At 36.1% G+C, this 11,999-nt stretch overlaps 2 protein-coding genes and 1 long non-coding RNA gene across 3 annotated transcripts; 1 reads left to right on the forward strand and 2 right to left on the reverse strand.

Annotated features, from left to right (window-relative positions):
• Nucleotides 1–223: 223 nt before the first annotated feature.
• LOC146926110 (uncharacterized) lies at nt 224–3,576 on the reverse strand. The gene has a single exon (XM_085758503.1). It carries the CDS (start codon nt 3,435–3,437, stop codon nt 2,802–2,804), a length of 636 nt encoding a protein of 211 aa, XP_085614629.1. The 5' UTR covers nt 3,438–3,576; the 3' UTR covers nt 224–2,801.
• A 633-nt stretch (nt 3,577–4,209) lies between these two features.
• On the reverse strand, nt 4,210–7,644 carry LOC146926111 (uncharacterized). Its single transcript, XR_015034031.1, has 3 exons — nt 7,233–7,644; nt 7,005–7,075; nt 4,210–5,561 (listed from the first exon to the last, which is right to left on the reverse strand). It is a non-coding gene; the product is annotated as an uncharacterized LOC146926111 (long non-coding RNA).
• A 1,222-nt stretch (nt 7,645–8,866) lies between these two features.
• Nucleotides 8,867–11,425, forward strand: LOC146926112 (uncharacterized). The gene is made up of 4 exons (XM_085706862.1): nt 8,867–9,555; nt 9,643–9,767; nt 9,908–10,047; nt 10,376–11,425. The coding sequence occupies exons 1-4, from the start codon at nt 8,867–8,869 to the stop codon at nt 11,423–11,425; spliced, it is 2,004 nt and encodes a 667-aa protein (XP_085562988.1).
• Nucleotides 11,426–11,999: the final 574 nt, after the last annotated feature.

Below are 11,999 nucleotides of genomic sequence, written 5' to 3' on the forward strand. Positions count from 1 at the left end.
ATTGAATTATACAAGAGTCGTTCTTATGATTTAATCGATGATGTCTCACTCTATTAAATTATAAGAAAGCATTAAGTTTGAATACAAAAGGTGATATCAAAACATACATCTATGTCTAGCATCTATGTTTTGACTGATGTTTATTCTAAACTTAGATTTAAAAGTATTTCTCAATCACTAATAAATCAACATAAGTAATTAGAGTGCAAGAATAAAATCAATATCAAATCAAATGCTAGAACCATATATTTAAAGATCAAAGATTACATGCTTAGCTAGGATCAAGTACCTCTAATCCCAACAAAAGATGATTAGCTCCTCATTGTCATGGAAGTCTTGCAAGGATGAATTGAAAGAGAGGAATTCATACAACTTTGTGATGTCTCACCAAAGGAAATGAAGAACAACCTTTCTATCACTCTCACTCTATTAAGAACTAGCCTTATCACTCTTGCAGAAATAAAAGTACAGAATGTAAACACTACTCTATAAACTGATATGGAAATTGAATAAGTTATGGGATATCTTCAATGCATAACTCTTGCCACTTATATAGAATATTTTCCCAAGCATACCATGTGTACAATGCTTCACCAACTTCATTCCACTTCTAGAGAACAACTCATTATTCTCTATTCCATGTGCAACAGCTCCATGTTTGTCATCTATTGCCATTAAAAAAATCACAAGCATGCTGAAAGTTTTTCTCCATTTCTTCAAGTGCATGACAGGTCATGTTGCTGGGCTATCTGTCATTACTCGCCTAGGCGAGTTAATTTATTTGCCATGGCGAGTTCCTTCTTTCTTTTCTCGCCGAGGCGAGTTGATGTACTCGCTGAGGCGAGTAGCTGCTTGCTGTGGCGAGTAGGTAGGCGAGCAAAACCTGCTCCCTGTCTCTACAGTACTTTTCCTTGCCTTTTTTCTTGGTTTTCATTTGGTCTTGTGCACGTTGGAATTTGCTTTCTGCTGATAATCTTTTCATGCTTGAGACCATTATGTGTTGGCAATCACTTCTTTTCATACCTTTATGTACTTTCTTGTTGGAACATGCTTATTATATCAATAAACAATTCTTCTTCTTTGTTAACATAACATGCTGCATTATTCCCTATCTTTTCTCACGCCACTAGCATGTGTTAAAGACACATCTCCACAACTTTTCCCAATTCACCAACATGTGGCTTAATATAATAGCTAAACCATGATTTTATCATTTTAACTTCATGTTCAGCATTTGAAAGCTTGCCACACCTTTGTTATCTCGTGTAATCATTGATTAATAGTAATAAAAGCTAATAAAACACTCCATGACTCAATAAATAAGAAAATGACAATTTATTTAAAAATGACTCTAAATTAAATACTAAACTAATAAAAATACATCAAAAACTTAACTAAAAAGACTCTAAAAATAGTGAATGACTGACTGTCATCACAACCCCAAACTTGAACCATTCCTTGTCCTCAAGGAATTTACTTGTAAAATTGATAATCGACAGTAAAATAACAATTACCTGATCAAGCGATAGTACCCAAAAGTTCAACTCCCGACTAGCTAAAGATGAGCTAGTTTGACTTGTTTGCATCCACCAATTCACAACTCCGCGCAAAAATATGAAAATGGTTCACACACAGTCGACATGCAATCTACATATTACCATACGCTTGAAAAGTTTCTAGACGTCAATCAAAATCGATGTCAATACACACTTTGAGGTCTTAAAGGGTTATAACATGGCTTAGGTAAAGGTGGGATATTATTTGGATAAGTAGGCTACACAAAATTTGAGTTAGGCACTCCTACGAAAATTAAAGTATGGATTCAATCCCTCATTCACCCTTTTGAAACAACAATTTGTAAAGGTACTAGAGAATATTTTTAACATGTTGGGACAATTGAGTTTAAAGTTACTCAGATTTTTTTTCATTTTTTTTTTCGTCCCTTTTTCTTTTCTTTTCTTTTCTTTTCTTTTTCTTTATACACCATGTTGGCATATTGTTCATGATAATGTTCTTTGTTCTCTAGTACCTCCACCCCAAACTTAGTTGGTTGCAAATTCCAAAAGCAACCCCAAACTTTATTGTTTAGAAACATTCTACATTGCCAAACTCAAATATAACATTTTCGGTTAAATTCTAAAAGTCTTTAGGCTATAGTTTGTCACCGAACAAAAAGATCTAAACCTACCGGCTCAAATTGGCTTTCAAAATGGATAAATTCAATTAAAATCAGGGTAGGCTTCAAAAGGCTCACATGACCAAGCACTTTTGCCTCAGTGTGTATACGACAAAGATCAATCAACAGTAAAGAAACAATGCAAGTTCTAGAAATGTAGATGCATGGAACACTCTATATAAGTAAAATGAAAAATAAAATTTTTGGTCATGAACCTTACAGTGTTAGATTTCTGGGAGTTGTGACTACCTATCACATTTGCCGTACACTTCGCCTTTGAATCACAAGTCACTCCTCCTTATGAACTTTTGGAATACCACTTGAACAAGCATTTGTTACTAAACTGTAAAAAAAAATCAACTAACAAACAAATTCGTCAATAATAGACAAGTTCAGATTTAAGTACAAAACACGGAATACAACTGAGTTATCCAAATAACAACACAACAATTAAAAGTTCACTGACACAACTGACATCTGACAAATACGATTGAAAAAGAACTGTTTTTTTTTTTATGTAGAAAATGCATAAAATAAAATAAAACCATACCTGAGCGGATCTAAGATCCGATGGGTTGCCTCCCAACAAGCGCTTGTTTAACGTCGTTAGCTCGACGCCTTTTCGTTAGGGTGGCCAAAATGAAACGGAAAACACATCATCTTTTGTACTCCTTCTCTTTGGGAGGAATTCCATGAATTTAAGATATAGTTGATGTGGAGTCCATATCCTCCCTAACTTTGGTTTGTTGAACAAGGCACATATTTCATCTATGACTCGATCAATTTCCACCTTGCTCAATTTCTTCCCCCTTTCTTCCATTGATTCTTCCTTGATTAGTAACCATTCCACCTTCATCTCTTCATCATTTTCAACAGTTTCGACCTCTTCAATATCTGACCGTTCTTGAGGAAGTTTTTCTTTGTGTGGTGTTTCTATTTCTAGATTACCACATTCTTCTAATGTTGTATCTTCCTCAATTCCATCAACACCTTCCTTAACAATCTCTCCGGAAAAATCTTGCTCTTCATGAAAGGATTGATTGTTATTTTGAATATTCAAAACAGTTAGTATAAAATCTATCTGTGCTTGCATAAGCTCCAACTGAAGTGATATATTCTTTAATCTTTGGTTGGTATCGTGCATGAACATATTCAAAATATTTTCTATATTTGTTATCCGTTCATCAAGATGTTGTTGATACTGTTGATATGGTTCATACTCAAATTGAGTGTAGAAGTTGAAACAACCATAATTCTCCATGATCTCATTTAAGTGGAGAATCTGAAATGGATATAACTAACAAGAAACTATTCTTTGTATAACAAAGAGGGGTTAGTGCAAACAATTATATATATAAAAAAAAAAATTATTCACAAATTATGTACAAATGCTTAAAATGATAAATAAGTCGTACTATCTATGATATCTAAACACTAGTCCTCGGCAACGGCGCCATTTTGATGTAGTATTTTTGCATCAAACAATAGTAAGTATTTATATATCGTCTCCTCAGGGACTAGTGTGATATCAAGGATAGTTTAACTACAAATATCATTCTAAGTAAATAAGATTGGTTTGTTTGTTTGTTTGTAACCAAATTAACTATTATGCAATAAATAAAATTGAGATTAATAAGACAAGAGAATTGTTAGGATTAGAGTTCCTTGTCCTACTATCACATGTAACCTAATGATCATATATGGATTCTAGCTTTTCTTTGATATAATCACGTATCCCTCGCAACATTGTTTGTGTCCAACACAATATCGTGAAAGCTCTTGTATTATTCAATCGTTGATGTCTCACACTATTGAATTATACAAGAGTCGTTCTTATGATTTAATCGATGATGTCTCACTCTATTAAATTATAAGAAAGCATTAAGTTTGAATACAAAAGGTGATATCAAAACATACATCTATGTCTAGCATCTATGTTTTGACTGATGTTTATTCTAAACTTAGATTTAAAAGTATTTCTCAATCACTAATAAATCAACATAAGTAATTAGAGTGCAAGAATAAAATCAATATCAAATCAAATGCTAGAACCATATATTTAAAGATCAAAGATTACATGCTTAGCTAGGATCAAGTACCTCTAATCCCAACAAAAGATGATTAGCTCCTCATTGTCATGGAAGTCTTGCAAGGATGAATTGAAAGAGAGGAATTCATACAACTTTGTGATGTCTCACCAAAGGAAATGAAGAACAACCTTTCTATCACTCTCACTCTATTAAGAACTAGCCTTATCACTCTTGCAGAAATAAAAGTACAGAATGTAAACACTACTCTATAAACTGATATGGAAATTGAATAAGTTATGGGATATCTTCAATGCATAACTCTTGCCACTTATATAGAATATTTTCCCAAGCATACCATGTGTACAATGCTTCACCAACTTCATTCCACTTCTAGAGAACAACTCATTATTCTCTATTCCATGTGCAACAGCTCCATGTCTGTCATCTATTGCCATTAAAAAAATCACAAGCATGCTGAAAGTTTTTCTCCATTTCTTCAAGTGCATGACAGGTCATGTTGCTGGGCTATCTGTCATTACTCGCCTAGGCGAGTTAATTTACTTGCCATGGCGAGTTCCTTCTTTCTTTTCTCGCCGAGGCGAGTTGATGTACTCGCTGAGGCGAGTAGCTGCTTGCTGTGGCGAGTAGGTAGGCGAGCAAAACCTGCTCCCTGTCTCTACAGTACTTTTCCTTGCCTTTTTTCTTGGTTTTCATTTGGTCTTGTGCACGTTGGAATTTGCTTTCTGCTGATAATCTTTTCATGCTTGAGACCATTATGTGTTGGCAATCACTTCTTTTCATACCTTTATGTACTTTCTTGTTGGAACATGCTTATTATATCAATAAACAATTCTTCTTCTTTGTTAACATAACATGCTGCATTATTCCCTATCTTTTCTCACGCCACTAGCATGTGTTAAAGACACATCTCCACAACTTTTCCCAATTCACCAACATGTGGCTTAATATAATAGCTAAACCATGATTTTATCATTTTAACTTCATGTTCAGCATTTGAAAGCTTGCCACACCTTTGTTATCTCGTGTAATCATTGATTAATAGTAATAAAAGCTAATAAAACACTCCATGACTCAATAAATAAGAAAATGACAATTTATTTAAAAATGACTCTAAATTAAATACTAAACTAATAAAAATACATCAAAAACTTAACTAAAAAGACTCTAAAAATAGTGAATGACTGACTGTCATCAAGTGGCTGTTGGCGAAAACGCCGTCGTAAGCTTCTTTGTTAGTGTTGAGGTGGTTGCTCCGAACTCCATGACGACGGCGACAGTGACAACGACGGCGAGATTCTTCTCTTTCTTCTTCGTTCGTGTTTTTCTTTTTTACTCTGAGAAAGTACGAAATGAAGGAATGAGAGGTGTAGGAAGCAAATTTGTTGGGCTACAGATTAATGGGACATATTAGCAATCCTTATGCAGGGTGCATAAGGAAAATCCTTATGCACCATAACCAGACTAACATCAAAATTTGTAAGCTTACATAGGCCACATAGTACACATTATCTATTTTTATATATTTTAATGGTATCACTACCAATAATAAAAAAAATTTAATGGTATAACTTAATAAGCATATCCCCTCTCAAAAAGAACTTAATAAGCATCAAACCTCTTGTCAAAAAAAAAAAAAGTATCAAACCTTATACATCAGCAAAATTTACTAAACGAGTCTCATCAATAATATTTTAATGGTATAACTTAATAAAATTTACTGAAATTTTGAGAGATAAAACATGATTTGACTGGGAGCGGATTCGAGTTTGAAAACACAAATTAACAAAAGTTTTTTTTCTTCTGCAAAACAAACCTTTTAGATATGAAAAACAATTACAAATGATCAATCCTCCTTCAAAAAAAAAATTACAAACGAGCAAATATAGCTTACATGTGTAGTTTAGTTTTCTTTTATAAGAGAACACAATAATTGCATACGTAATAAACAATTATATCATCACCATCATCAGAAAATGACTATAACGACAGAAATCGCGAAGGCTAAAATAAGAAAGAGAATAAGAAATTTAGAGAACACAAACTAATATTTATATGCACAAGTTACATAAAATGTAGTTGATCAAAATTATTTGCTTCCTACAAAAAGATAATCTCATCTCATCCAAAACTAACTAGTAAAAGAACAACCCGCAAACTGATTTCACATCTAAAACTTTGAAAACGGCACTACACAGACATTGTTTCTATCCTGATGTCAGGTAGCTTGAACCGACTGCCATGAGACAGTGATGGCAATGCAAGAACTGTCAATAAAGTAGAGTCCTCCAGTGAGGACGATGAATAATCTTATCAAAACCAAATTTGAAACGGAAATCCAAAATTTAAAAGACATTCATTACTATGGCAAATAATATACTCCATCCGTTTCAAAATGAGTGTCGCTTTAGCAAAAAAAAATTGTTTCAAAACAGTGGCGGAGCCAGACAAAAAATTATGGGGTGGCCGCAATCGAAATAAACTAGAAAGGGGAAGGGGAAGGGGAGTCATCTAATTGAAATGAATGGCCTATATCACAAGAATTTACATAGAATTTAGGGTGTTTTCATATCCCCTTCCCCAGTTTTCTGTCAATTCTAGTCAAACAAATGTTTGAAGGCACGATCAATTTCAATTCAAAACAACCAGGATAATGTCCTGTGTATACCAAAATAACAAAACAAAACACATTTTAAAATAACATTAAAAAAACTCACAAAGGTAAAGTTGGGAAAAACAAATTGCTACAAACATAACATGAAGATCTCAAATGTCCAAACCTTGTTCATAGACTCTTCCAAACTGCGAATGTCCATACGCCTTTGCAGAGTCATTATACACAAATGAAATCCTATAATAAATAACACAACCATTTTAACACAACTTGTTCAAATCACTGAGAAATTAAACATACATCATAAAACTAATCAATAACCATAAAAACGAATAACCAAACAAGAAAAAATGAAGAATGGATCTAAATGAAGAGAAGAAGAAGAATCACATACTAACAAAGAGGGTTCTGGAAAGCGTCCATTTCTGAGCACGACCCACGATGGAAAAAGGAAGCCATTGTGTAGGAATGAATGAATGGATAATCGATACGGTGGCGATTCCTCCGATTGTGGACAGATCTTCGGCGGTGAAACTATTCATTGGTAAGAAAAAATGAGACTTTTTTTGGCTACAATCTATGAAGAGGAAAACTAATTGTGAATTTTAATAGAGGATTCAAAAGGGTTGCTACATTAGCAAGAAATTGGAAGAGATATGTAGTGGAGAAAATGAAGGTGAGAGGTGAATCTGGTTGAAATGGAGGAGGAAGGAGAAGAAGATTGAGAAAGAGAAGAAGAAAAAAGAAAAGAAAGAGGACGGGAGAGATAGAAAGGAAAGAGCAGAATATAATTCTGTCCAAACAGTAAAAGTGAGTAACATAAAATAATTATTGCTTTGTTACTATGCAGCCCGTGACTGCTATCCAGTTTCTTCTTTGTCTTAAACGTGTTTATTCTGTCTCTTAAACGTAACTTGGACTTGTCCAGAAATTAATTAAAGAAACTTTTCCTGTCATATTTATTTTTTCATGAACATTAGTCCTCTTAACACGTTAATCCGATAATATTATGACAATTTCCCAGGGGTATTTTGGTAATTTCCCAGAAATAATGGGGAGGCCATGGCCACCCCATGTCCTAACGTAGCTCCGCCTCTGTTTCAAAATGAATGTCACTTTCAGTTTCCAATGCAATAATAACTTTTTCTTTTCAATTGTACCCTCCAATTAATACTCTGCGCACTACTTCCAAAGTATTACTTTTAAAACTAACCAATAGTTAATAAGGATAGTTTGATAAAATAACCATTATCTTTCTTTTAATCATTGCATTTCTTAATATGTGTGTAAACACCTAAAACGACACTCATTTTGAAACGGAGGGAGTAGTAAGGAAAAATTACATAGAAAGTTTGTTTGAAGGTATCATATCAGAAAGAGTATTACTTTTCCCATCCTATGGCCTTCTCGCGCGCCCTATTTTTTGACCAAAATACCCTTTATCCGGAGTATATATTCCAGACAATTTTCGGATCATGTAATCCGAAACAATTAGGAAATCACCCTACCCCATGGGACTTGCGTAACTTGGGATTGGTCAGGGTGAAATACATTCCGGAAAGCATAATCCGGACACAATGGTTGTATTCCGGAGAAGAAGTTCCGCACGCCCTGTATTTAAACCGGGCGGGAAAAGTAGTCGTTTTATTCCGGAAAATGTAATCCGGAGAGCTAGGTTATATATAGTTCTCCAGAGCCTAGCTGCAGCAGACCACCTTTATCTAAAACACTCCCTACACCTCTAAAAAACACTCTATTTGGGCGAAATCTTGGTTTGGAGCAGCAATCTGGCGATCAAGGGGTGTTAACATCATCATTTTCGACTGAATGCAAAGGTAATGTGTATATAAACCTTTCCCTAGTCGATTTTTAGGCGATTAACATTTGATCACGTTGTATGATCTTTGCAGTACTTTTTCAGAATATGTTATCCGGACTGCATTAATGTGTTTCGGATTGCGTTTTCCGGACTGTACCAGTGCAGAAACTGTGTTCATTTTCTGACTCTGCTTCACACTGTTTTCAGTCATGGTTGTTCCGGTTGATCCCCCAAATGATGATCTACCTCAGAATGAACCTCCTGTTGTGTTGCCGCTTCTTTTACTTCAAGATGCGCATGATTCCGGAAATGCCAAATCCGAGAATCCCCCACCACCACCCCCGAAAGTAGAGGATGCTCCTCCTCCTATTCCTCCTGTTGTACCAGCTCCAGTTGTTGCTGTATGTATTGACCAGCGAGATCATTTTACCACCAAACACAGGTTTGCAACACGCAGTGATTTGTTGGAGTGGGTTCGGGAGAAAGCTAGGAAGCTTGGTTTTTCCACTGTTATTGGTAAATCCGATAACGGTGGCAACAGAAGAAACGCATTTGTTACTTTGATATGTGAAAGGGGAGGTTCATACACCGAGTACAAGAGAAAAAGTCGACGGGAGATAGCTGGTTCGGTTAAATGCGAGTGTCCGTTTAGGCTGAGAGGTTACTTGTTGACTGGTGGTGATTGGAGCCTCAAAGTTGGTGATGGTAAACACAACCATGACATGACAGATGTGTTGAAAGGTCATAAAACCGTCGGTCGTCTAAACCCAAATGAACGTGTTCACCTTGAAGAGATGGTGGAATCAAACGATCCTCCGAGGCAAATGCTTACCAACTTAAAGAAGAGGAATCGTACCACTTCAACTACCATCAAACACGTTTATAATGCTACTTACAGGTATAGGCGGTCCATTAGGGGTACGAGGAATGACATGCAACATCTCTTGAAGTCTTTGGTTGATAATGGTTACGTTTATCATTGTAGGAAGTATCATGACTCTGAAGTCAGTGATGTTTTTTGGGCACATCCAGATTCTATCAAGTTGTTTAACACGTTCTCCACGGTGCTTGTGTTGGATTCAACATACAAGACAAGTTGTTGTGGTCTAGGTTGATCCGGAACATTTCAAGGGAAGCTTTGCATCATCTCGTAGTGGAGTACAATAAAGCACTTGAAATTGGTACGGATAAATCAAGATGTGGTTGTTTGAGTTTGATCACTTACAGATTACTGTGTGCGTGTATGATAGCTTTGAAGATCAAGAACAGCACCGCCATCCGTTTGGAAGAAATTCACACCCACTGGAAGCGGTTGAGGTTCGAGTACGAGGTTGACCCCAAACTTCAAAAAAAAGACATCTCTCTATTGCCAGAATGGGATATTCTTCAGGTATTTTTTTTTTTCAAAATTGTCTCTGTTTATGTTCTGCCCAGGATTTCTGTTTCTGTATTCTGTACTGGTGCAATCCGGATTATATAATCCGGACATAATCGATATGTTCCGGATAATATAATCCGGAGAGGTAGCATTTACGCCCCATGCAAGTGCATTAAAGGCTCATGCATAGGGTGTATCGGCAGTTCCGGATTTTATAATCCGGATTACCTTATGTAATTCGGAATATACTATCCGGACAGTATGAGTAGTAGTAACAGAATGCAAGTTTCTGACTGTTTTCCAGCAACAACAATAATGACAGTTTTTTTACACATTGTAGGCCCGGTTCAAGGACGCCTATTACAACATGAAGGTGCATTTGAAAGAACAATTCCGACAATTTGTTTTACCGGAAACCACCTCTATGCGTCCACCGCCAAATAAGGTCACCACCAAAGGAGCTCCAAAGAAAGATAAGCAAAGCATGCGATCGACAAGGCGGTCCCCTTCCCTATGGGAGATTGTTGACTCCCAGGAGCAAGAAACACAGGGTTCACAGACACGGTCAACAGGGACGTGTAGAAAGAGTGCACGGAAAAGCAACATGTCTCCTACTCCTCCTAAGCCAATTCCAAAAAATCCAAAGAAGCCAACACCCGTTGAAGTCCACATACCACACAAAGACCAAATCCCAATTTGGATGCATGGCTTTATTGAAAAGGTTACGGATGTATCCGGTGATGGCCATTGTGGGTTCCGAGCAGTTGCGGTCCTACGTAACTTGACTGTTGATGATCACGTATTAGTCTGGTACAACCTTTACAAAGAGCTTATCGGTGTAGAAAATGGCTGCTATCGGAGGATGATTAATGATGATAGGCGGTATAACGAGGTCTTGGAAGCTCTATCCTACTCCGGTATTGGCAATGCACCACCGGATAAATGGATGACAATGCCAGATATGGGGTTCCTCATCGCACAGAAATTCAGTCAAACGGTTGTTATGTTGTCCATTGGGAAATCAGAAACCTTTTTCCCTCTATGTGGTCCACCGCCGCCTCCAACTATTGATCCGTTGATATGTCTGGCATATGTGAATGACAACCATTTTATGGCATTGAAATTGAAGGATGGTTGTCCGATTCCTCCCACTTCCGCTCTATGGAGACAATACCATCGAGAGGATGCAGACACCTGGCCTGATAGATATGTCAGCCGGATGGCAGATTATAATGAGCTAAGTCGGGCGGCGGGTGTAGCGGTCATAGAAGATGATGAAGAATTGTACATTGTTGAAAATCTTGATCCCGATGAGAGGGTTGGTGTTGGTCCTGCTCCTGGTGTGAAGGTTGAAGTGGATGATAGTCCAATTGATCTTTCGGCGCCATAGATTAGATATATATCATTAGTTTAGTTGAAATGTATATCATTAGGTGAAATGTGTCATGATATAAATTCAACTATTTTTTGGTATAATGATATATATATAATCATTTTTTGATGGACAATGCTATATACCGCGACAGAATTTACCCAACATTTTCACGAACATCTTTTTACTATGTGTTTTAAGCACTAAAAGTTTTTTTTTTGTATTGAAAGAAGTATTGGAAGCTTATTTGCTATATACTAGAATCAAAAGGTAATGGTAATTGTCAGTTTGGTACCGCCACACCACTTGGGTTTCATAGTAGACGTGTCTCTATGTCCCATGCATATCTGTTGTGCTTATGCTCCCAATAAAACAAAATGAATGTTCTAAATAACAAATTTGGCTGGAATTGTTGATATAAATCAAATTTGAAGAAGTAAAACATGCTGGCCAGTTTTTTATTCTAGAGTAAAAAGCATTCGTGAATTTCCCGCGAAGAATGTATTCGCGAGATAAAGCATTTTCCTTTTTTGATATAATATTTAAGTTAATTGTCTTTTATACAAACATATATAATGATTTTTTGGAAAAA

Source organism: Medicago sativa, chromosome 4 (genome assembly GCF_051527215.1).
Source record: "Medicago sativa cultivar Bolivia chromosome 4, Bolivia_mono, whole genome shotgun sequence".
NCBI classification, from domain to species: domain Eukaryota; kingdom Viridiplantae; phylum Streptophyta; class Magnoliopsida; order Fabales; family Fabaceae; genus Medicago; species Medicago sativa.

What these genes read in the sequence shown, in the direction of transcription:
- LOC146926112 (XM_085706862.1), top strand. Translation starts at nt 8,867, where the DNA reads ATGGTTGTTCCGGTTGATCCCCCAAATGATGATCTACCTCAGAATGAA. An exon ending in GTTTATAATGCTACTTACAG is followed by an intron (nt 9,556 to 9,642) that starts GTATAGGCGGTC and finishes TTATCATTGTAG; the next exon opens with GAAGTATCATGACTCTGAAG. An exon ending in GACAAGTTGTTGTGGTCTAG is followed by an intron (nt 9,768 to 9,907) that starts GTTGATCCGGAA and finishes CGTGTATGATAG; the next exon opens with CTTTGAAGATCAAGAACAGC.
- LOC146926110 (XM_085758503.1), bottom strand. Translation starts at nt 3,437, where the DNA reads ATGGAGAATTATGGTTGTTTCAACTTCTACACTCAATTTGAGTATGAA.